Here is a 26,988-nt window from a genome sequence, read left to right on the forward strand (position 1 = left end):
AGACCCCTCCATGATTTCCAAGTGGGAGAACTTGCAAAATAGCAGGGTGTTCAAATACTTATTTTCCTCACTGTATATATATGTCAAAGCCCTATGTCCGATAAGGATATGAACAAGATAGATAGACTTAACATAAGACTTACCACATGAAAGAGACCTGAAGTGTGCCCTGATTTGATGCACCGTATGCCAAGATAAGGGGACATACCCAAGATTAGAGATGAATATTTTGTGGAGAGAAATTAATTTGAGAAATGCCCTAAAAAGGGGATGGGAGGGTGGGTATCGCTCACAGGAAACCAACAACGACCACAGGTGAGTGGGCTGGTTAAATACCCCCGGGCTCCTCCCATAAATTCCGGCCAGCATACTGGCCTTGTTACTTATGGTCAAAGCCCTATGTCCGATACGGATATGAACAAGATAGATAGACTTAACATAAGACTTACCGCATGAAAGAGACCTGAAGTGTGCTTGGCATACCGTCTGATGGACGGTATGCCAAGATAAGGGGGCAAAAACATTCAGGTAGGGGGTGTAGTTTTATTGGTTTTAGCTTTATTCATTGAGCAAGTTGGTGAACGCTTGTGCCATTTCCACCTGAGGATTGGGGGGGATGTGCTGGGCAAAGCAGGCAGACTTCCACCCGTCAAGTCTCTTAATTGTCATGATCTGGGATCCCACACCGGGATGTGGACGAGGACGCTCCAATACGATAAGAGCGACTGGAGCACTGACTGGGGTTGAGGTGTAGGTAGCGTGGAAGAATGAGTGAGCAAGTGTGAAGGTGACAGGACCCAAATTTACCTAACCGCCCCCCCCCCCCCCGTTGATCCAGAGGAAGGCGAAAAACCCCAGCCGAGCCTAGGCCAATTGCTACAGCAGGGGAGAAAATTCCTTCCCGATCCCCCCGAAAGGCGATCGGGTGAACCCTGGATCAACTTCCCAAGGTTGGTTGTGCCCCGATGAATTCTGACGTGTTTGACGAACTGGCAGGCACTCAAGGGTTTGATCGGGAAAGGTATTAGGCGATAAGAGTTTGACTGTTCAGGTAGGAGTTACAGAAGGCGATCGAGTATGGTTACTGCACACCGGACATTGTTTGCTTTAGAGTTGGATGTCTACCCCAGTGCCTGATCGCTGGGTTTTGGATAGTAGCAGGTGGAGAAAAAAGTGGTCGTGGTAGCGAGCCAAGTGAGGTCTATGTAGAACTTGGCCGGCGGGGTAGCTGCGGGTGAACTCACTAAGCCGCAAGAACCCGTGGTAGGCCGAGTAGATGGTTGCTTGAATGACCAGGCTGGGGAGAAAGCCAAATGGGGAACTAGCCAAGATAGTGGACATTAACTGGTGCTGTGGGGATAGTTGTATGGGCCTACGTAGGAAGGACATAACTTAGACTTGCCTTTACTAATAATGTCGGCCGTGGCCTGGTTGTCGGTGGTGAAGGCCACGGATCGTGGTGTCCAGGTATGACCCCAGAGCTGAGCGGCTGCCACGATCGGTAATTGTTCGAACACGGAGGAAGTCCGGGTAAACCCTGGGATTAAGAGCGTCTCTGGAGGCCATGGTCCTGCAAACCAATAGTGGCCAAAAATTGCAGCGAAGCCTGTGGAAGCTGTGGCATCTGTCACTACCTGCGGTGATGGGGGCGATATTGATGGTATAACGTTGCTACTGTTTCACGTAGTAAGGAACTCCTCCCATATTGACAGGTCCGCTACTGCCGCGGTGTAACGGACTTGTAATGAACGGACAGGCGGAACGGACATGTGAAAGGGGCCTTACTCTGAAACTGAACACCAACCAACCACCCCTCCCCCCAGGCTAAGCCAGTGCAGAGAAGGCATCAGGTGGGCCTAATTATCAACTCTATCAGCCACAGAAACCTGTACAAACAATACATGCTTGTCTCTAAATGGAAGAGACGACAAACCCATGGACAGTGAATCTTTATATCCAGTGAAATCTACAGCGAGTGATATCGGACAACGACCGACCGCGACTCAGAGGTTTGGAATTATAAATTAAACGTATGTTTGGCAGACCACAACTCAGAAGCAGGCTTTTTTTTTCTTTACGAAAGGATGCGGGACAGGTAGCATAACAAATTGCAAGATCGCACATGATGCGAAAGTACCTGCGACAGTGAGCGGGAACCGCTGACGAAGAGCATGAACGAAGAAGCCGAAATGCACCTGCGATCAAAATGCCAGGACTCACAAACGTGAGGTGAGCTGGGAAGAGTCAGTCCAGTGATGTGTGGTATCGCTCACAGGAAACCAACAAGGACCACAGGTGAGTGGGCTGGTTAAGTACCCACGGGCTCCTCCCATAAATTCAGGCCAGCATACTGGCCTTGTTACATATATAAACACACACACACACACACACATACATCGTATTTATTGGTGTATAACACGCACCCTAATTTTAAGAGGGAAGTTTCAAGAAAAAAAACTTTCCACAGCCCCCTGCGTATAACACGCAGGCACAGTTTACCCTCTATTTTTTTAGGGTAAAAAAGTGAGTGTTATACACCAATAAATACAGTATATCTTTTGTGCCCCCAAGCGCCACTCAGGACTAAGGATGAGCTCGGGCTTGTTATTTGGATATACTGTATTTATCAGCGTATAACATGCACCTTCAGTTTAAAAGGGGCAGTTTCAGGATTTTTTTTTTATTTTAAATAAAGAACTAAGAAGCAAAATAAGGGTCAGAGCCCATCAATGCAGCCTAATCAGTGCCCATCTGCAGCCTCACCATTGCCATGAATGCGGCCTCACCACTGCCATCAGTGCAGCCTGATCGATGCCCATCTGCAGCCTCAGAGGGGAGAGGGTGGGACGAGCTCCAACAGATTACATACAGGAGAATTTCCTGTTTACACGACGGCCTCTTTAATACAAAGTCCCGCCTCCTATGATAGACAGTCGTCCAAAGGCAGCCCAGGAGACGGGACTAATTACCGACGCCGCTGAGTAAACTCCTGTATGTAATCTGATGGCACTCGTTCCGTCCCCTCTGAGGCAGCGCCGATAAATACAGTATATATCTTTTGTGGCCCTGGGGACCACAAAAGATATATATATCCAAATTACCAGGGGGGTCACATTAAACCGGAATGGGGGCTGCAATTGGCCCGCGGGCCAGACTTTGGACATGCCTACTGTAGATTTATTGGAAAAGCAGCGGAGCTCATTCCTTTTACTCTGCTGTCCTCCTAAAAGAATGTTCTTTGTACTGCAACATTGTTGGCTTTTTGTGCTGGTTATTCTTCTCTCAGTCTGAGCTCTGCAATTTGGTGGACTACAACGAGCAAATGCAAATTCAATTTAAAATTTTTATACTGCTTACAGGGGGGTATTCGCATGTCTCTTTAGCCACCTTGTGGGAAAATCACGTTTTCACCTGCCCTGGAAAGTACTATGGTGTATCAATGGTAATTTCATAACTATATACCAATTAATTTGTACTTTGGACCTTACACCCTTGGAGGCCTTGAGACACCATCATGAAATATTTTCCATGAGATTTTTTCGTTAAGCACAAATAAGGCACCACAAATCTCCTCACCCAATTTCAGTATATCTGCTCTGATGACTCTTGACTCTTGCAAATGAATCACTACTGGATGTTGGCCACTAAAACCGATTAGGTCTAACCAAATATTGCTTCTCTAATGCTACTGTACGTCCCAAGAAATGGCATACAAGGTATTGACTTAATATCTGGTTCTGTCTGGGGTAACCCATTATTTTTATCCAAATTGCTGCTGGATATGCCCCTTGCCAGAATATCCTCGTCTAAAGTTTCTCTCAAATATACTCAATTACATGTGAGGAAACAGCATGATCAATGGATAGCTCTCCTGCATGATCAGATAGCTAGCTTATTTAAACAGCAGCACAAATTGCACAAGCAGTTGGCTGAATTGGATGGCCTTTTTTCAACCAGATTAGCTAGGTACTGTAACTATATAAATTGGCCACAAATGTTTTCCTAGCAGCAAAACAACTATAGCTTCCATATGCAAATCACAATCCCTTTCTGCTGCCTTAAAGTGGTATTAATAAGACAATTCTGACGACTTTCTGATAACATGCATGTCTAGCTACAGGAAGCACTTGGTATTGTACATAAAAATGATTTACCTTCTTAGGCAGTCTGTATGAGCAGCCGTGTATCATTCCATATTCTAGAACAGTGGTCTCCAAATTGGGGCCCGTGGACCGAATGTGGCCCTTTGCTTGCCTTTATCTAGCCCTCGGGGGACAATTCCTCCCACCGATACCAAAAAGGAGGCACCATTCCTTCCACTGACACCAACAGTGGGGAACCATTCCTCTTATTGACACCAACAATGGGTGTCAATGAGTGCCCCACTCACACCAATGATGGGGCACTATTCTTCCAACCAATGTCAATAATGAGGAATTTTTCCTCCAATTAATACCAATAATAGGGCACTATTCCTCCCACTGATACCAATGATGGGGCAATGTTCCTCCATCCAATACCAATGATGGGGCATTATTCCTCCAACCAATACCAATGATGGGGCATTATTCCTCCAACCAATACCAATGATATGGGGTACTACTTCTCTCACGAATACCAATGAGGGCACTATTCCTCCCACTAATACCAACGAGGGCACCATTCCTCCCACTAATACCAATAAGGACACTATCCCTTCCACTAATTCTAATGAGGCAATATTCCTCCTTCCACTGACTACAAGCACTGTGTAATTTGTTTACTTTTACTGACGCTGGGATATTTTCTACTCCCACTGGCCACTCCAGCCCCCCTAAAGACTGGGGGACTGGACGTTTGTTTAGAAAGTTTGGAAACCCCTGTTCTACAGGATGAAGATGTTCACCACATGTGTGTCATTATCGTTTTTTCTGTCTCATGTGCCCATCAATGGTCAGCCTACTAGCAGAAGGAAAGTTGTGACTTTCCTTCTGCTAGCAGATCCCATCATACTGATAACAGTGGTAAGCAACAACTGACCCTACTACAGTCTAAATACTACAAGTCCCAGCTTATTCTTGAAGCAGTGGTGAGTTATCCATGGATCTTTATCAGATAGAAAGATAGCACATACTGTAAATGTTTTTAAAACAATTAAAAAAAATAAGGACACAAGTAAAATGTGCGGCTGAATCCTCCCTGCAGTGTCATTATATTCTGAGAGTGGGGACTTTTCCGATGTCTAAATACATTGATCAGCTCTGCTTCCGCTGATCGAATGAAAATTTTCCAACATTCCTGTTCAACGAAAGTCAATCGTTAGACCAACTTCCGTAGAGCAGGAACAGCCATAGATGAATCAAAATTTGGTCAGCCCATGCTGAACCAGCAAAATTGTGATACATCTATGGCCAGTTTAAAGAAAAATTGGGCTTTACACCGGTTTACAACATAGGGCACACATTCTTATTTCAAAAGTTGCAATAAAGTAAATCAGAAGTCTAGGCAGTTGAAGGTATATACTCTTTTCCTGTAGGACCGGATATCGGTCTTTTCCCTTGTACCCCAAAGCCCCTTTTGGTAAGTGAGGCTGCCTATCACTAGCCCTTGGAGGAAGGAAGCCGTAGGCTATATCTCTCTATGTCTCTGGATCTAATGATTCTGACGTGCGGATTTCACCATTTTTAAACTTTTCGTTATGCAATTTATTTGTTTTAAAGCTTTGAGTGAATTGGCTGGCTGTGTGACAGGTTTATTTGAAATACTTTGGATCTAGAAGACCCGATACATTGTGGGAAGTATTGGTTAACAATCCCCGATTCTTTGGAATTACAAGACTCCAGAGGCAGTGGCTATTATCTGTGGTACCCCCGCTTTCCAAAGCTGCAAGCTCCAACATACTCACAACCAAAGGTCCTCAACCAGTTGGACATGTACTGCTGGGTGTAGGTCTGTTCAAGGGGGAATTGTGTTCAGTAAAACGTATTTATCAGCACAGTGTTTTAACAAAAGATAAATTGTATATAAAAACAGACCTAAGAAAGTATTTAAAATTATTCAAAGTCTTAAATCAAGGGTCTCCAAACTTTTAAAACAAAGGGCCAGTTTATTGTCCTTCAGACTTTAGGAGGGCCGGATTGTGGCCAGCGTGGACAGAAAATGTCCTGGGCCGGGCATCACGGACAATGAATTGGGCCCCAGGGTTGGTGGTCAATAGAAGGAGGAGTAGTGCCCATATTAGGAGGAGGAATAGTATCCCATGATTGGTATCAGTGGAAGAAATAGTCCACCATTGTTGGTGTCAGTGGGAGCAATAGTGTCCCAAAGGGCCGGATAAAGGCTAGCAAAGGGCCACATCTGGCCCTTGGGCCGCAGTTTGGAGACCCCTGTCTTAAATGGTAAACTGGCAGCTTTTGGCGAAAAATAAACACTAACCATATTTTAAATGGGGGGGGGGGTGTCTTAAACAAAGCCTGACTTAGCGAAACATAGTTGAATAGGATCAAGAAACTTAACTCTGTGTTTTTGTTCCACAGATATCTATACAGAGTCCTATAATTTTTTGAAAGGCTGTACAGACAGTGGCACCTCTGCTGTGGTAGCAGTGTGCTTCCTAGATTACTGACTAGTTCATCTACAACCATAGTGAGACATTTTTTGGTGATCCATTCTGAAATAATATATGTTGCTCCTGTCTATTTCTATTGCTTTTACTTCAAAACTCCCTGGATGCCCTTTGAACTTTCACCTTTTTAATAGGAAGCTCTTTTTATAGGCATGTAAGCAAAGTCTGTATTCCCTTATTGTACTAACCTTTGTCCTCTCTACTAGGTGGTCATGTGGTTTATTGTTTGTCATTATGTAAAACTTCTTCCATGGCTGCACCAGCAACCTGACCAACTCTATCTTCAGCATGTGTTTTTTTATCCTGCCAGGAATATGACTCTCCTGTGTACTCTAATAGGCCTTGACACATGCCTCAACGTGATCACATTAACAGTCCCATGCTGCTGAGGTTAATATTATTAACACTAATCAGAAGTCATGACATAGTCTAGAGGTTTGTTTAACGTATGGTCAAAAGCTGTCAATCATCAGACTTCAAAACAGTGCTGAATAATTGGTGCATGCACTTATACTCTCGCATTGGCCAAGTGAGAATGTATATTCACTGTGCCAATTCCTCTGATGCTAGCCTACTCTCAAAAGGCCAAGGAAAAGTAAAACCCGGCCAATTTCCAAAACAGACCGCTATAGAGAGGCTGCAAATGTCACATAGTTCTAAGCTGTATTTTTGTGTCTTTTATTTACAACAGCAACCCAAATACAATTTTTGCAACTTTGCAAGACTCTGTGATAAAATGCAACACAATGGGGGTTATTTACGAAAGGCAAACCCACTTTACACTACAAGTGCAAACTACAAGTGCAAAGTGCACTTGAAAGTGCAGTCGCTGTAAATCTGAGGGGCAGATCTGAAATGAGGAGAAGCTCTTCTGATTTTATTATCCAATCATGTGCAAGCTAAAATGCTGTTTTTTATTTTCCTTGAATGCCCCCCTCGGATCTACAGCGACTGCACATCTAAGTGCACTGTCAGTGCAATTTCAAGTGCACTTTGCACTTTTGCAGTTTGCACTTGTAATGCAAAGTGGATTTGCCTTTCGTAAATAACCCCCAATGTTTCATTTTTTTTTTCAGGGCACCATGAAAACAAAGACTATTGTTGTTCATTAGGCAATGCAGACCGAAGTAGGTGGCCTCACTGAACCCTAAATTACTATTTTTATCAATGTTTTAAGTCAAGCAAAACACATGGTACCGTGTAAGCAGGACAGAACAGGCAACCAGACACTATGGTTCACTCAAGCAATGGTCATAAACTATACACTTTGGCCATGAGTGTTGCCAACAGACCGGAGGAAAATTTAACACAGACAGAAGCAGGTAGACATGACAGACAGATACCATAGAAGCCCACTTGATTATCTAGGACATAATATGACAAGCACTGGGTAATGTGTGAGGATGTTTAAAATGGGTGCCATAGGAACCGAGAGCCAATCAGTGGTTGTCTAGCTGTCTCACAGCGGCAGCTGTAAACAGAGCTGCCTCCTGTTGCATAGAAATCAAGGAGCCAGTCACAGACTGCCATGAGGCAAGGCTGTACCATATCCCATTAGCAGGCAACCTGGATGCAGGCCTCCACTGCCGAGCAAGAAAATGTGGACCACACAGTATGGGAGCACAACAGAGGTGAATTTACTGTCTGTCTGACAACACCCTCCAGAGCAATTTTTTCAGGATGTGACTGATTGAACCTTTTCATCAACCATTGAGCATTAACTAAAGAAGCTAGAACCCAGAATTTTCCTGAGGGCTGTAACCCTTCAAATGAATATGATATCCAAGAGAGCACCTGACCCGTCCAGAATCTTTTGCACCTCCTATTCTTCTCAACTGCTCATGAGTACTGGAGCTTGAGAGGTCATGGATGTCAAAGGATGCAAAGGATGCACAGGTTTTAGTAATGCGTTATTACAAATATTAGGTATCTCGGAAGAAACAGGATTGACCTTTCAAGAGATGTGATGTGGCCCAAGGATACTGGGAGACATTTTTTGAAAAAGGTCTTTAAGCAAAATATTTTTTAGTTAACAGCCATGCCAAGTCATCCACCTTGAAGTTAGGGGCTGGGCGACCGTGAGCCTCAGGGATTTTACGTGAGGTAGCTGCAGACAAGAGTTTATCCTAGACAGAGCTCCAAATCTGGGGTACATTTTGCATTAGGGAGGTGGATCCAGGAACAAAAGTTGGAAAAAGAGCATAATTTTGGATAATACCCATAGACACAAAAGAACGGAGAAATTCTAGAAGTATGGGCAATTATTATGAGCAAATTTTGTCATAGGGAAATAGGATTTCCAATCTTCCCAATTCCTGATTAGAGGTAAAGCATCGGAGATGGAGTTCTAAGGACTGGTTGGTCCTCCCAGTCGATAGTCTGGGGGTGGTAGGTGGAAGAAAAAGATACGTCCCCTGAAGACGTTAATAACAAAAACATACGTCGGCAGCGGTACCTGGTCACGTGTTTGTCCGACGCCAGTTCCGGTACCCTGGTTGCTGTTGATGCTGGGTGGAACTCACGCCACCACGGAGGTGGAAGTGGAGTGGTACACAGAGAAGCTTGCAGCCCCGGTTTAGAGGCCAATTGGCTTTTTTATGTCTTTTTAATTTTTAAACAGTATTATGCGATGGATTTTCCTATTCTTTTTTACATATTTTGTCTGCAACTCAGAGGAAGAGGTGTTCGAATTTTTCCTGTCTGATTGGTGTGTATGCAGGCACTATCGTGCAAATGCTTTATCTGACTTTTTTCATTAAAGAAGTCAGGTCTATCTGGTAAGCGCATTCATCATCTGTGCACTTTGGGTGATGGCAGAGATCTGTGTATGGTGAAGGAATATTATTCCTTAAAGCGGTGGTTCACCCTCCTTAACATCATTATAGCATTACATTTGGCATCGTAGCGCGAGCTACAGTATGCCGGTCTTACATTTTTTATCCCCGTACTCACTGTGCTATTGATCATTGAAGATTTCGACTCCCGCGGGGAATGGGCGTGCCTATGGAGAGGGAGGATGATGGACGGCCGGCTCTGGCACGTCACGCTCCCCGAAGACAGCCGGAGTAGGTCTCGGCTCTTCACGGCGCCTGCGCACAGGCTATGCGCAGGCGCCGTGAAGAGCCAAGCCTATTTCGGCTATTTCCGGAGAAGCGTGACGTGCCAGGGCCGGCCGTCAATCACCTTCTCTCACCATAGGAACGCCCATTCCCCGGAATCTTCAATGTGGAATAGCACAGTGAGTACAGGGATAAAAAATGTAAGGCCGGCATACTGTAGCTCGCGCTACGATGCCGAATGTAATGCTTTTTTTTTTAATAGGGTGAACCCCCGCTTTAAGGAAGAAATCACTACAGTTATCAATAAAATTGGTCACTGGATTGATTGGAATTTATATTATCTATTGGGACTTTTTATATGTGTGTACACAGTGCACATTGGTGATCTATTTTGGTTTTGGACTCATCATATATTTATTTAGGATATTTTTATTTATTTGCTATGTAGTATAAACATACATCATTGCACACTGCACTATAAGATAGCATTCTCAACTATTAACAATAGCTCTCTGTTGTCAATATAATATTTTCAAACTACAGAAGAAAATTTCCTGAAAAAGTAAATGCACAGGTGAAGCAGGTAGATGTTGGGATAATATTGCTTTCCCAAACTATTGAGGCATACTCTTCAACAATAAACAAGACGATAGGGCCTGGATGTGTGAACACATGAGCATAAACAAAACAAACACCTTCTTCTATGTTTTAGACTTTCCGAGCTTAAGAAGGGAAGACACAACCAGTACAACCCCCTTTTGGGTCAAAACTGTAATAAGTGCAATAATCATGGAAAATCGGACTGTAAACATTGGCAAAGCCAGTGAAGTGCTGGGTTGCATTCAAGTTGTGTGGTTATGTCCACAGGACTACCTGAACCTTGTCTGGATTCATGAATATTCCACTAATATTCTACTGAGAGAAATTAAATATTCAAGGAAAGGCACCAGAGACTGCTGGAAAATACATTTGGGAGGTTTTAGCAGTTTTAAAGAACTAAGTCAGGGGTCCTCAAACTATGGCCCTCCAGTTGTTTAATAACTACAATTCCCATCATGTCTAGTCATGTCTGTGAATGTCAGAGTTTTACAAGGACTCATGGGACGTGTAGTAGACCAAGATGAGAGGGTAGGCTGGGCATGGGATGACAACAAAAAAAAAAAAAATTCTCCCAATGCCTTGAGGTAAAGTGATAGGGGGTGGACGTCAGATCACCTCTGCAAAGATCAACAAAATGGTCTACGACAATCAGCATAATAGTACTTCTGCAGGCAAAAACAGGACTTGTAGACACTATGCCAGAATCGACCAATAACGTTACTGGCTGTGCAAGAGAAAAAGAGCAGAAAGATGATGCTGAGAGGCTTGGAAATAATTTTTGACAGGAAAAAAAGAGTTTGTCTTTTATGGAATATCTGGAGGCTCGGCACGAGAGGCAGCCCCTTCCCCTCTAGACCATGGCTTTTCATGGCTTGTCGGGGCAGGTGGACTCGTAATGAGCCTGGACATTAGTGGTGTCTTGGGATGACAAATGTGTGGGTGCAATCTGCATGGGCTCTTCTGCACCTATGTGGGTGTCGGTAGCAAGAGGAAACACTAAAAATAAGCCCCAACTGTCACAACAGAAATTACACTGTGAAATCGTATCACATTCTCACTGCATCGTGAATCGAAACTCATTGATTGTCTGTGGAGAAGAACTACCTATGGGTCTTTGAGAATATTGACCTGCAGTATAGAGCTGATCATTGTACAATTCTGTATCCGCAGGCGGCATGCCGGAGTGAAGTACCATCAGCAGAGCTTGTTTTAGGAACTCTCCAATGCTTAAACATTTCAGAAGTTTTTGGGTGTCAATAGCCAGATTTTTGTCCAGTCTTCGGGGTGGTGTTAACATGGTCTCATTCCCAACGGGTACAATAGAGGTGAGTGCGATCAAAGATGCTGCCCAGAATAGATGAGTATATAAGGCAGTGGTTCTCAACTCCTGTTCTCAGGACCCACTAACAGGCCATGTTTGTAAGATAACTGAAATACATCACAGATGATATAATTTGCTACTCACTGATTGCACTACTCTAGTCTGCATCTCCCCAAGATAATACTTAAAATCTGGCCTGTTAGTGGGTCCTGAGGACAAGAGTTGAGAACCAGTGATGTAAGGGATAGTATCATTGCCCTTAGCTGTTGGATTAGTTCTAGGAATGGATTCAAAGGCCATGAGGGATATAGAGAAATCATCAGCATGTTTCTTCAGCAAGGTCTCCACAAAATTATGTATTACTATGTAGAGGAAAAATTTCCTCAGTTGAAGCTTGATGAGATTCTTAAACTTGTGCAAAGGAGAAGACTCTCTGCTCAACAAAGAGTAAACCGTCAAGAAACCTTGGGAGATCCACCATCTAATGCAGTGTTTATCAGTCATGCCAGGGGGTAACTGGGTATAGAGGAGTGCGCAGTATAAAAGGTATGCCACATTTGAGGGTAAATCTAAGGAGTTTATTGAAGCTGACAGTTCACAGGTAAAGGCAACACGTTTCAAGGCAGATGCCCTTCTCTTTATCAGGGTTGAAGTAGTGAACAGGCTAAAAGTAGTTGTGTGATGCAACTTTCAAATTTTGAAGCTTTTAATAAGGTTGGATCAGAGCTGACAGTCCCAAAACATGTTGGCTTTACACATTACCTATGAGCTGTCAAATTCCAATTAACTGCTTAAATTTATTCTTAATCATGAGGGACCTTTATACTGGGCGCGCTTTTAAATGGAAACTGGGTTTGGATAGACTGAAGGGTTTGAGCTGAAAGAGAAAAAAAATTATAGATGCTCTATCCATTCTTACCCTTTATCCAAAACAAACAGCATTAATGATGTTGATAATTTCCCGTTATTGTATGCTAAATTTAGATTTTATTAGATTTAGGTACATTTCTAACAAACTCTCAAAAAAATAACAGACCTTGCTATATTCCCTACTAAGATTATGTCCTCTTTTATCTCCCTGTCTTCTTGTTTGCATTTACAACCCTTTTAAAAGAGAACAAAAAAGAAAATAATAAAATCAAAAATTAGGTTGAAAAATGTGTTCCAAATTTACAAACAAGCCGGCATGAGTATCCCACTTCATATTTACAAGCCAGGGGCTACAGAAGTACAAAATACACTTCCAACATGTAAAGTCCCCTTTCCTGACTGTTTATAAAAGGGATAAAAGAGGTTCTGAGGGAAAGAATATTTTTCCATGTGGTTAAGCTCAGAGAGGTAATAAATTTCAACCAAAACCCAAGGCAGAATTTCCTGACATTATTTTTCTACAGCAGAGCGTTTTATGCTACTAGTGGCCTCACGACTGGAGAGCTGTATGTGCTGCCCGATTGACAGCTGCACAAAAGCTCCTTATAGGCAAGCTGTGTACATGCAAGCTGGTATAAAGAGATCTGCTATTTCCATACAAGTGTCTCACTCTGTACTAGACTATTCATAATAAAATGAAAGAAAAAACATTTTTATGGATGTGTAAATATTTCAAAGGGTACTGCATCCTGATTGATGTCCAAATTTCTGTGACCTAAATCTGACCTATGGAAATAACCCCCTTTACTCTGCCCTAAAATACGGCACAAATGACAATTTTATGGTCTACACAATGTGGATGTAATGGCTTGTTTTTGTCCATTTTGGGTGTCAATAAAAATTATATAAAAAAAAAAACTGCACTAAAATGCTAACCTATGCAGATAAATGTGACCTTGGCCCCCATCCAAAGCCAATTAAGGGACCAGAAGCGTTTGTCACATGATTTTTGAGTATGCCATAAAGGAAGAGCTAACAAATCCTCAGTTATGCCAACATTTTGATCCTCTGCTTTAACAAAGATCACGCAATAAATGAATTGGCAGTTGAACATGTGACTGATTTCAGAATGAACTCAGAGCAGCCGTTTGTCTCATAGGGCGCTTAGTTGTTATGAATTAAAAGCTGATTTTCAGACAGCCCTGTCTGGCAAGGTAGGATAATTCATTGTTCTCTGCTACAGTTTAGGAACACTAAGGCCTCATGCACACTGGGTGTTTAGCACCGATGCATTCGATCCTGGAGTTTAGGTGCTAACTGAAGACACAGACGCACTGGCCAGCCCCACTGTCAGCAGCCTGCAAAACTCTATGAGAAGCTGACAGCTGGCGTGGATGGATGGTACACCAAGTGCTTGTGTTCTGGGCAGTCATCTCTGGGTGCATGCTGTCCTAAACCTTAGTACCACTCAGTGCACTGTCCAGCCCCACCAGCTCTCAGCCTTTCACAGTTTTAGTGGCTGCTGGCAGCGGGACTGGATAGTGCACCTGTCTCTTTCGCCTGCACTAATAATGCCAGGATCTAATGAACGGGGGGGGGGGGGGGATAAATGCCCAGTGTGCAAGAGACATTACAGGTCATCACCCACCCCCAACCTGAGACTGGACAGTGAAAAGAAAAGCAGCATCCAGATAAGCTCCTTTATCTGTCACTTTGCTTTCTCCGCCGCTCTGCTCACTCTCCACCTATCAGCATGTTCCATGAGCTGCTTCTCTCTTCCCCAATATGAACTATGCTGCATAGGGGACTTCAAAAGGCTGATACCAAGTCACATACCTACACAGCTTGAATAAAAAAATAAAAAACAATGATAAATAAATAAAAAATACATTTAAAAATGTACTAATGAATACAGTGCCTTAATAATGGTTGTCGTTTATATCTCTTAGATTGTAAGTTCTAAGGAGAAGCAGAGCCCTCTGACTACTGTATTAAAGTGTATTGTATTTGTACTGTCTACCCTGAATATCATTGAAGTCAGATCAAAGTTGGATCATCATAACGGATCCAACTTTGGCATGAGACTTGTGCTGAGGATCATGAAGGGAAACCCCACACCAAAATACATACCAGACCCTTATCCGAACACGCAGCCCAGCAGGTCAGGAAAGGGGGGGGGGGGACGAGCGAGCGCCCCCACCCCAAAGCACCTTGTCCCCATGCTGATGCGGACAAGGGTCTCTTCCCAACAACCCTGGGCGGTGTTTGTCTGGGTTTGCGGGTGGGGGCTTATAAAAATCTGGAAGCCCCCTTTAACAAGGGGGCCCCCACCCTATGTGAAGGAGTATGGGGTACAATTTAGCCCTACCCATTCACCCAAAAAAAAAAATTGTGCTCGCTCACCCCCCCCCCTCTTTCCTGACCTACCGGGCTGCGTGCTTGGATAAGGGTCTGCTATGGATTTTGGGGGTGGAAACCTACGCCTGTTTTTTTGTTTTTTGGCAAGGGATTCCTTCTCAAGATTCATACCAGACTCAAAGAGTCTGGTATTGTGAGGATCAAAGTCGAATCCCGTTCATCGAAGTCGGACGAAAGTGGGACATGAAGTCACAGGGCAAAGTCGGATCCACAGTCGTAAAACTGCCATCTTGCACCAGTGTGAACCTGAAGGGTGTGTGCTTTTTGAGGTCAGCTGGTAAACACCTTCCTGTTTTTTTATTGTATTTTCCATCCCAAATCTACATACCAGCAGTGATGAAGCTTTCTAAGAAAGCTAAGGTAAGACCTTGTTCTCAAAACCAAAGAAGGCTTGTATTTATTTTTGCAACCAAGGTACATTAATTGTATATAGAGAAGCTGGATTTTAATAATAATAATAATAAAAAATAAAAAGGTGAACTTTAGCCTTTAACATAAATCTTTTTTTAGTAATGTCAGTGGTATAAAAATCTTGTTTCTATGTAATCTTGTGTTTAGCTGATCCGCCTGTCTCCTGCAAATCTAGCAGAAGGGATCTGTCTGAACAAAAAACATTCTGTAGCCTCTAATGATGTGGCCAACCCACAATGTTCTTGATACCCAGAGACCATTTCTTCCTCGTCTAAGCTTTAGTTTGCAGATGGCACTCGGAAGCAATGCACGTTTTTTTTTTGTGACAAGAAATAGGCAATTTTTATCCGAAATAATCCAATTTGTAAGTCAAGTATGACTTTTTAATGGCGGATCTTATTTAAATACAAAAATTCTGAACTCAATGGACATACGGTATGCTTTTAATGAACAAAGCAAATGGTGGGGTTGATTTACTGAAAGAATAGAGACTGTACACTTAGAGTGAATTACTATTTTGAAAGGTGTTTTACTTAGCTCATGAATAAGAGGAAGTTGTTTTCACTTCAAATTCCCAACTAGGTGTGACATTAAAAAAAAAAAAACATTAATATGGAGTTGTTCTGCCCCATACAACATCCTCTCTACAGTGAAGGTCAGGTAATGATGCTGGATTTAGGGTTGAGGGCTTTGTGCAGGCCACTCCACACCAAACTTTTCCAGTCCCTTTTCATGGGTCTGGGATTTGACACAGGGGGAACAGTCATGCTCGAGATTTGAAGCATAGAATTTTCTAAAATATTTATGTAAACTAGGCTGCATTTTCTCTTCCCAATCATAAGCTCTCTCATTATATACAATTTCTCCATGCCTTGAGACCTCAGTTCCTGGATTGGTTGCCATCTTATACTTCTTTGCCACTGCTGAAGGTGATTCTAGGTTCAGACCCTGCTAAACTAACCTCCTCCCTGTACACTATCCTACTCAGGACACCTGCCACCAAACTGGCATATCGAGCCAAAACTAAATGGGATTCTGACCTGGGTGTCATTGAGGAGGCAGATTGGGATGAAATGTTAGATAATTACAAGCTAGTTTCCCCTAAAATGCCTGACTGCTTAATGCAGATGTACATTATACATAGAGCTTACCCGATTCCAGTTTGTGTCTCTCCTTATAAACCATTCCAAAGCATGGCATGCTCGGCATTCAGCAAGTATGGGTACTTTTCACCAACTTCTATGGGCGTGCCCAGTTGTGCAGACCTTTTGAACTCAAGTAATTTGATTTGTCCATGACCTAATGGGCTCTCCTTTAGCCCTTGACCCAAGACACTGTCTGTTTGGTCTCCCTTCCTGATCCAGATACGGATAAGTTCCTAACCATATTTCCTAACAAAACTCTTTTCAGTGATTGCACAGAACTGATGCAGGTAACCCCCACCTATTTTTTGAATCATGGGTCCTAGAGTTGAATCTCACCCTCCCTTTTAAAAAGGTAATGACTCACACTGAGGGTAATGAACTCAAATCTGGGATAGATAGTTAGCACAACCTGCCACAAAGCGATGTACAATTGATATGAAATGTATGTATATGGTTTTTCCACACACGTCGTTCAGTAAGCAGTAACTGTTTCTTGCAAACCTTTTTTTTTCTGTTTAGGGATATCTTCCCCTTGACACATCTTTAATTTGATTGTTATGTAATATTTATTGGCATTATGTTATGCGCAATTGGTGTTTAACAGCTGTACTATGCTGTCCGTGTATTGATCTCAACAATTTTTATTTTTTTACATAACAATGTTTTTGTACACTGTAGCATTAACAATACTCACTAGAAACACTTGAACTAAACAATTTGTAGGAGTATCCACATACGTCTATAGTGCAGAGATGCTTAATACCAGAAGTGCATCAGTCAAAAGATCTATGTTCCCCATAGCAACCAATCATTCTTTTTTTGTGACCTGGAAAACTTAAGGACAGCTGATTGGCTGCTATGAGGAACTGACAATTTTTTGTCCAGGCCCCTTCATGCACAAGGCCAAAAGTCTTCATCAAATAAAAGTGCAGCAGGAATAATTATTGTGCGTATTCTCCACTTCAACAGCAGGCTGGAAAACTTGGCGCACGTTGTTTTCATCTGTCACTATGATATGCACAGGTATCATATTTCACCAAAATTTCTACATTTACAAGTCTCATACAACCACTAGGACTATAAACAACATTTAACCTATCACAGTCAATGTGAAAAAGACTTTTGCAGCCACTTCTGGTGTGGAACTGAGCCAACACTAATCTACACAACCTTATCCGCAGAAATAAAAAGTGAAAGACAGGGAAGAATTGTCGCTGCCTAATTCCAGATGAATGCGTGAGGCAATAGACAAATTCATGCCCACAGCTTTGCCTGCTTAAGGCGGATAGCAAGCTTCCCTAATTAAAATAGTTCATGTTTTACGATGGAAACAGCGCTATAAACACCTACTCTTCTATAAGCAAGAATTGGTCTCCATGGGGTGGAAGAAATTAAATGCATTCACAGAGATCAGTAAATAAATTAGTGTTTTTGTAAACTAAATGCTGGGGACAGAGTTTGTTGATGAATAGAAAGGATAGACATTGTTACTCAGTTATTGTACTTACAATGAATCCAGGGACTCCGGGAGGACCTGGGGGACCCAGTTCACCCTAAATAAAAGAGAAAAAAATGCCATTACCATTTGAGGACATTGTTGCACACCTTTGTGTTGCTCAAACAGACAATAAGCTTCTAGTGCAGTCCAGAAGTACCTCCTTTTTTCTGGTTTATTCTAGCCCCAAAAGGTACAGAAACACCACCAGCCAAAGAATTTGACACATAATAAAACGACAGCATCCAACCCAGAAAAAAGTTCTGGTCATTATAGGGCCACATGTGGAGGCAGGGGAAGACTACGAATCTCTGGTGTAGGGGGCAAACATAGCCAACTTACTCTTCGATGGTAGAGACAGATATATTTTGGCTAAAGAAAGCTTGCCATACAAAGGGTTCAGTGGTGCCTCACTAATTGTTGGACACGAAGGAGGGAGTTAGTAATGGACATTGTGAAACATCTACAGATCTTTCAGCATCATCTTTCTCTGTAACTCTCAGCAATCAGTTGACATCTTAAAGTTGCAAAAGAAGTTGATCCTGAAATACTTCCCTCTATCAGACACTGTAATTGCAAATCTGAAAAGGGAGCAGCTAGCCATATAATGCCGCTTTAATTGATATCTGAAAGTGTTTCCGCTCAGGGTCAGGTTTACCTCCTGAGGAATTTGGAAATGTTCAATGAAGCGTATTGAGTCGGCTGCTCATCTTTCTCCAATAATGTTGTTATTATACTGTAGACCAGGGGTCTCCAAACTTTTCAAACAAAGGGCCAGTTTATTGTCCTTAGGACTTTAGGAGAGCCGGATTGTGGCCAGTGGGAGTAGAAAATGTCCTGGTCCCAGCATCAGTGGGAATAAATATGGCCTGTTTAGTTCTCAGTAGGAGGAGGCGTAGTGCTCCTATTAGTAGGAGGAATAGTATCCTATCATTGGTATCAGTGATAGAAATACTGCCCTCTTGATGGTGTCAGTATGAGGAATAGTGCCTCATATCAGTGGGAGGAATGGTGCCCCAAAGGCCGGATAAATGCTAGTAAAGGGCCACAGTTTGGAGATGCCTGCTGTAGACACTCTACTCTTAGGCCTCGTACAGAGGACCATTTTCCTCGACAGAATCCATCATGAAACTTGGTGGCAGAGCTTTTTTGCAGAGGAAAACGGTCACGTGTATGTTTTTCGTCGAGAAACTGACGTGGAACTCGATGAGAAAAAAAAAAGAGAACAAGTTCTTGTTTTCCTCATCGGGAGTCTCAATTTCCTTGTCGTGTTTCTCGTCGGGCTGGTTTACGAGAAACACGTTTGTGTGTATGCTTAGAAACCCGCACATGCTCAGAATAAAGTATGAGACGGGAGCGCACCTTCGGTAAAAGTAGTGTTCGTCCCCAGGTCAGAATTTTTCAAATATTTGCAAATCAGATATTTCTTTAACTCTCGTTACCCGGGGTCCCTTACTAACCCTGTTGCTACTTTTGAGGGACTTTGCGGTCCCGCTTTCAGAGATAGGGGAACCATCTCCCGCCTATATGGTTTTCTGAGTGGCCTTGGCCTCCCAGTGAAATCCTCAGCCGTACTGGGTTGGGAGTTGGAGACGGGGGTGGTGGCTTCCCCGGAGGAGTGGGCGGATAGGATCTCCAATATGCACAAATGCACAAAATCTGCGGCGGTGAAGGAAACGGTGGTGAAGTTACACACCAGGTGGTATTTTACCCCGGCTAAATTGCATAAGATCTTCCCCGCTGTTTCTGAGCTTTGCTTCAAGGGTTGTCCAGAGAAAGGCACCCACTTTCACATCTTTTGGAGTTGTAAAGCCCTGAAGGACCTATGGCGGAGGGTTATAGATAGGGTTGCAGCGATCACAGGGACTCAGATTACTTTACCACATCAGATGTGCTTATTTTTCGCTGAGATACCCGGTTCCACACCCTCTGAACAGAAATTAGCACACACTCTTTTCAGTGCGGTCCACTGGTCCATTGCCTTGTTCTGGCGAACCCCTGGAGTTCCGTGGGATCAGGTTCTCAAACGTATGGGGGCCATCCAGATCATGGAAATGGTCTTCCATACCATTATGGATACTATGCAGGTTTAGGATTTGAAATGGAAGCCCTGGTCTCTTTATTCACTAGTTCATTAGTATGGCCACTCCATCCTTGTTCTATATCGCTAAATTACTTTTAGGCTGACACCTTATTGGGTGCTTTCCCGTAACCTGTTACGCTTTCCTTTCTGGATGGCGCAGTTTTCTTTTATTTATTTTAGCTTATGTTAGTTTAGTTTTGTTTTTTCTCCATTTTTATTTGTGTGTTCTTTTCTACCTTTTTTCATTATTTTTCGTTAAATTGTCATTGGCTCTAATCAGTCGTGTCGTGATATTGTGGCGAGGCCTGCTACTGCCCTTTGCCTGGACTCTGATGTTTCAGCTCTCGCTGACGCCACACGATTCCCAATGGACTTGTAGCTTGTGTCACATTTGTGGACCGGAATGGTCTGTTCTCTGTTATCTCTTATTGTTACATGTCCTATGTTAGTGTGTTTATGTCATTGGACACTTTCTCTTGTTCATGCTATTACTTTTTTAATAAAAACGTTTGTATTAAAAAAAAAGTAGCGTTCGTAATGGAGATACCACATTTGTCACGCTGTAACAGACTGAAAAGCGCGAATCGTCTCTTACCAATCTTTTACTTAACACGCAGTAACATGAGATTAGCAAAAGCAGCCCCATGGGTTGTGCCAGTGGAATCGAACTTCCCCTTTATAGTGCCATTGTACGTGTTGAACGTCACCGCGTTTGAGAACGACGAGATTTTGTCTTGACAGTGTTTACGCAAAGAAAGCTTGTCAAGATTCTCGACAAGCCCAACAAGGAACTTGTCGAGGAAAACGATGTTTCATTTACGACGAGATCCTCAGTCGTGTGTACGAGGCCTTAGAAGTAGGGCTTCTTATCACTTAGAATATTAGTCAGCATGCAGAACAGGAGCATGGCGGTGTAGTTTTTAAGATGTTTTACTATATGTAGGTCTTGTTGTATCAGGCTCTACTTTGTACAGTTTTATTCAGTTTGTACAGTTTTATGACTGTTCAAATAAAAAGCGTTCATTTTTATTACATCATATGTACGTTATCACTTTTCTTTGGTACCTTGAAAGTCCATTAATCTTTTATATGTATTTCTTCTACCTGAGATGTTGGCACCATTATATACATAGATTGAGCAACTCTAGACCCATATACACTCTTTATTGCAACTTGTAAATGAAAACTAGGTAAAAGCAATGTATTAAAAGTGACGTTTTCTTCATTTATAAGGCACCCTTTGGAGGTGTAATCTGAAATCATTACTGCAGTACCAATATAATTTTACAGAAGGACCCACACCCCAGGACCAATATAGTTTACTACACTGTCACCAGGCACCTCCCGTGACATGCATCTTACCCTTACATAAGTAGGAGTAATGCTTGTTGGGTGGTTGGCATACTGAATCACAATACTTTTGATGCAATGAACCAGAACTTATAGTTGATCCAGGGAATATCTGATTGCCTCCCTCACTGGAGTTAATTGGATCATGCTTTATTGTGTTTTTTGTCTTCCTCTGGGTCAACTGTGGGTATAGGATTGTGTATATGGAGATTTCTATTTGTGTGTGTTTTAGTATTCTGTGGGTTGGACTGGACATCCTTTTGCAGATCACTTTAGGAAAAAAAAAAAAAAAAATCTGAAATCTAATTTGCATGCTTGTACTGAAGCTAAAGGATCAGAAAAGACAGGCAGGCTTCTTTATGCAACCACCTACACAATGTTAATAATAAAAACGATTGTAACAGAAAAGACGGGCAGGCAATTACAGAATGAGAGAACAGCGAGCAACACATTGGGGCTGATTTACCAAGCCTTTGCTCCATGATTCATGGAGCAAAGGCTGGAGCAACAGCCGTTTTGAGATTTACTAAAGGAATGCGCTGCTAAAGCAGCACATTTCCTTATTTACTATAATGCCTAGTGCGCCTAGGAGGGGGCGCATGGTGCGCTATTATGGACCTGGCGCACGGCATTTACAAATGTAAAATGAAGGTGTTTGTGAAAGAGTTTATTAGGGGGGGATGTGGGGTGATGTGGGGAAGTGTAGTGACATGTGTTTGTTTAAGTTTTACGGGCCGAATTAAAAGTGAAAGTGATTTTTGTGAAAACGAGCGGCTACGCCGGCAAGTACGTTTATTTATAAACCGGGAGGTTTATTTGCGTACTGCGCATGCGCGAGCGGCAAATTCGGCCACTTACGCACGCCGCTTCACTACGCCAGCAAAATATTGGTAAATTTCAAGCGGCGTAGTCTTTGCATGGCTTGAAGCGGCGCACGTGAATGCCCGAATCGTTTTCAGCTTACGCTGACCTTGAAGGGGAACTTAGCGCCAAATTAAAAAAAAAAAACGGCGTGAGTTCCCCTCCAGGAGAACATCAGGCCCTTAGGTTTGGTCTGGATCATAAGGGGCAAAACCTACGGCGAAAAAACGGCGTGGGGGTTCCCCCAAGATCCATACCAAACCCTTATCCGAGCACGCCGCCTGGCCAGACAGGAATGGGGGTGGGGACGAGCGAGCGCCCCCCCTCCTGAGCCGTACCAGGCCGCATGCCCTCAACATGGGGGAGTGTGTGCTTTGGGGCAGGGGGGAATTGCGCCCCCATTACGTGTGGTTCCCCCCAAATATCCATACCAGGCCCTTCAGGTCTGGTATGGATTTTAAGGGGAACTCCACCCTAAATAAAAAATAAAATGGCGTGGAGTTCCCCCAAAAATAAACAACAGACCCCTTATCCGAGCACGCAACCTGGCCGGCTGCAGAAAAGAAGGGGGGAACGAGAGAGCGCCCCCCCCCTCTCCTGAACTGTACCAGGTCACATGCCCTCAACATGGGGAGAGTGCTTTGGGGTCCCCCCAAAGCACCTTGTCCCCATGTTGATGGGGACAAGGGCCTCATCCCCACAACCCTGGCCGGTGGTTGTTGGGGTCTGGGGGCGGGGGGCTTATCGGAATCTGGAAGACCCCTTTAACAAAAGGGACCCCCAGATCCCGGCTCCCCCCTGTGTGAAATGGTAATGAGGTACATTGTACCTCTACCATTTCACCAAAAAAAGTGCAAAAAAAGACAATAGCCGGTTTTTGACAATTCCTTTATTAATGTCTTCTTTCCGCACTTCTTCTTCCTCCATCTTCTTTTCTGCTTTCATTCGGGTTTCTTCCTCCATCTTCTTCTTCCTCTGCTTCTTTCTTGGGTCTCCTCGTCTGCATCTTGCACCGGCTTCTTCCTCCATCTTCTTCTCCTTCCTTCGGTCTTCTCGTCCGCATCTTGCTGTGTGATGCTCCTGTGACCCCGCGCCCCTCTGACGCACATGTACCACACAGGGACTTTCTTATCTTTCCCCGTGGCGTCAGAGGGGGGTGGGGTCACAGGAGCGTCACACGGCGGGAACTTCAATTGGAAGCGGATCGTATGGGGAAGAAGAAGCCGGTGCAAGATGCGGACGAGAAGACCCAAGAAAGAAGCAGAGGAAGAAGAAGATGGAGGAAGAAACCCAAATGAAAGCAGGAAAGAAGAAGATGGAAGAAGAAGAACAAACGCGGAAAGAAGACATTAATAAAGGAATTGTCAAAAACCGGCTATTGTCTTTTTTACACCTTTTTTGGTGAAATGGTAGAGATACAAGGTACTCCATTACCATTTTACACAGGTGGGGGGCCGGGAACTGGGGGTCCCCTTTGCCCGCCCGCAGACCCCCCACAACAACCGGCCAGGGTTGTGGGGATGAGGCCCTTGTCACCATTAACATGGGGACAAGGTGCGTTGGGGGGGACCCCAAAGCACCCTCCCCATGTTGAGGGCATGTGGCCTGGTACGGTTCAGGAGAGGGGGGGCGCTCTCTCATCCCCCCCTCTTTTCTGCGGCCGGCCAGGTTACGTGCTCGGATTAGGGGTCTGGTGTGGATTTTTGGGGGAACTCCACGCCATTTTTTTTTTTACATTTGGGGATGGAGATCCCCTTAAAATCCATACCAGACCTGAAGGGCCTGGTAATGGAATTTGGAGGGACCCCACGCTTTTTATTTTTTTTAATGAATGAATTTGCTATGAATTGCCGGGAGCCGACAATTCATTATAGCCGCGAGTGTTTTTTTAAAAGACTTTTTTTCCTTCAGAATGTCATTTTGAGCAGGGACAGTTCTAAGTACGGGAAACATGCACCATTTCACATGCTTACTTTACACCCCCCTAGGTACAAAATTTAAAGGAATATTTCCACTTTTATTGTTGCACTTTAAGCATTATTAAATTCACTGCTCCCGAAAAAACGGCCATTTTAAAAAATAAAAAAAGCATTGATACATGTCCCCTGGGGCAGGACTCACGTCCCCAAACACTTTTTAGGACAAACACTTGCATATTAACCTTTAAAATTAACACTTTTGATTTCTCCCATAGACTTCTAAAGGGAGTTTGGCGGCGGCTTTACATATTAATTGCATTGTGCTGCGCTGGTTCATGCGCCTAATTAAGGATTCATCCGGCGTGCCAATTAAGCCATGAACTGGCGCAGCACATTGTTTTTAGTAAATCAGCCCCATTGCAGTCACCAAGCATGTAATGAGGGTAAAGGAAATTATGTGACATACATTTATGTTGGTCCCAGAATTGAAAAGCACAAGCCCACACCAAATGTATCAGTTTTTGATGGACTGATCCTCTAATGTAAGGAGAGTGAAAGGCAAATATCTGAAACACATTCATGTTGATCTCAAATTAGAAAAGTGGGCCCATTTGTTTACACCAATCTTCGGATCAGTAATATTTTTTATGCTTTTTCCGCATGTAAAGCGTGACCAAGAACATTCCTAAAATTCTGTATTCCATTTAACAACCTTCTGTAAAAAAATAAACACTTCAGTTCATAACAATAGTAATTGTGTTATATTATGAACGACTTACAGGGTTTCCATCAAGTCCTGGGGGACCCCTTTCCCCAAAATCGCCAGGGAATCCCTAAAAGAAAATAGAAAAAAAAAAATATTAAAAAAGACGCCAAGCAACAGGTTCCAGTACAATACAAAGATTTACACAAAGAGCAGAGCTGGACAAGATAACATGCAAGAAGCACAAAAGGCAGCCAATGGCAGAACACCATTAGAATGTTTTCAGCTCATCCAAATGACTTGGAAAACTGACACACAGCATGTGGCTTTATAAATACAAGTTTTATACCATCTGCAAAATCAAAATTAGAAAAATGTTTGTAACAAAAAGTGTAGAAATCGTCCAACATGTTATAATTTGGTTATTGTATGATTTCCAATGTCAAAGTCTAGTCCAAAAAAGTGCCTGATGATGTAATACTCAATGAATACAGTTTCAAGATACATGTGTTTCTATGAAGACATGCAAAGGTTATTGCTTGGAGAAACCAAAGATTTACTCGGCACCTCTCACACACTAACAGTCCTTTTGCTCTTAAAAGTAAATCCGGGATAAGCGAATATTGTCTAAATACAAGAGGCATGTGTATTCTTACTTGAATCTTGGTCTGCTGTGTGTACTTCTTCCAGATCTGTGCAGCAATAAAGTGTGAAAAGTTGTCTCTTTTCAGGAACTTCCTGTAATAAAGACTGATCACTAATGCGCTCTATCCTTGTGCAGGGCGATTGGTTTTGTATCCCCCCCCCCCCCTGTAGTGAATAGAGCCTGCAGGGTCCTCCCACAGCTCTGCTCTTTACAGGTTATATACAGCACAGTGCTTATTTCACTGCTACATTTACATAGTAATATCTGGGACAGCAAAGGTATTTGATGTGCACAAAGCCAATATGGGCAATTCAGCAACATGTTCCCCTTTAAAGCAGAGCACACAATAAATTAAAAACATTTGTCTGTGAGATGAGTTAAAAAATACCTTCTTGCATGATGTCGTAACAATCAGCACTCTGATCCAGTCCACCAAAAACAAATGGAAGGGCATGTGTTCTCCACAGGGCCGATCCTAGGCAGGCGAGTGGGGTGCAGTTCACCCGGGCATCACAGAGGTGAGGGCGCTTAAGCGCCAGAGTGCTCCCCTACCTCCTCCCCTCCTTATCAGTGTCCAGAGGCCGCTCTCTCTGCCGGTGTTCTGACAACACCTGTCACAGCCGCTGCTGTATTTCCTGTCCAAGTCCGTCCCCCCTCCATCCTCCTTTCAGGAGGAGATTGAAGCGGCTGTCTCTGTTCGGAGGGAGACCCGCGCAGTGACGTCGTTGGGGGCGGTGCAGGGCAGTCTGTGCCGTGCAGTGCTGGTCATTTGTTGTTCTCCTCCTCTGTCACGATCTTCTCCACCCGGGCAGCGTGGCTGCACACTGTCCTCTCCTCTCCAGCTGCCGCCCGGGTGGGGTTTGTATTGAGGGGGGTCTGTACTAATGAAGGGGGTCTTTGCTAATGGAGGGGGTGGTTTGTGGTGGTGTCTGTACTAATGGAGGGGGGTCTGTACTAATGGAGGGGGGGTCTGTACTAATTGAGGGTGGTTTGTGAGGGGGACTGTACTAATGGGGGGTGGTTCTATACTAATGGGAGGGGTGGTTTGTGGGGGTCTGTACAAATGGAAGGGGGGTATCTACTAATGGAGGGGGGTGGTTTGTCCTGAGGGGGCTCTGTACTAATGGGGGGGTGTTTTATGGGGGGTCTGTACTAATGGAGGGGGTGGTTTGTCCTGGGGGGTCTGTACTAATGAAGAGGGCATGTTTGTTCTGGGGGGTCTGTACTGAGGCAGGGGGGTCTATACTAAGTGGAGGGGGGTCTGTACTGAGGGGCAACTATAGTTGGTGGAGGGGGGGAGACACCAACCCTTGTGACGCCACTGCAGCCGTGGGCTCTTCTTTCCGCCTCCCTCTCCTCGCGTTGCTGTACTAGTGAGTAGCCCTGCCAGCACAGCCTCCCACTATGTTTCTCCCCCCATAGAATAAAAAAGTAGCAGAGAAGAGGATTGTGTGACATGTAGTCCTGAGGACTGGCAGCCCGAGTGTAACATGGAAACTGCAG

At 43.7% G+C, this 26,988-nt stretch overlaps 1 protein-coding gene across 2 annotated transcripts in view; it reads right to left on the reverse strand.

Annotated features, from left to right (window-relative positions):
• The window catches only part of COL27A1 (collagen type XXVII alpha 1 chain), a 540,002-nt gene that overhangs the window by 309,827 nt on the left and 203,187 nt on the right, over positions 1-26,988 (reverse strand). For both annotated transcript variants that reach the window (XM_040324820.1, XM_040324819.1), the window contains exons 13-14: positions 24,916-24,969; positions 17,937-17,981 (exon numbers count right to left, since the gene is read on the reverse strand). In XM_040324820.1, coding sequence (XP_040180754.1) covers positions 17,937-17,981; positions 24,916-24,969 — 99 coding nt within the window. The remainder of the gene's footprint in view (positions 1-17,936; positions 17,982-24,915; positions 24,970-26,988) is intronic.

The sequence above is a fragment of the Rana temporaria genome, chromosome 9, assembly GCF_905171775.1.
Source record: "Rana temporaria chromosome 9, aRanTem1.1, whole genome shotgun sequence".
Lineage (NCBI taxonomy): Eukaryota > Metazoa > Chordata > Amphibia > Anura > Ranidae > Rana > Rana temporaria.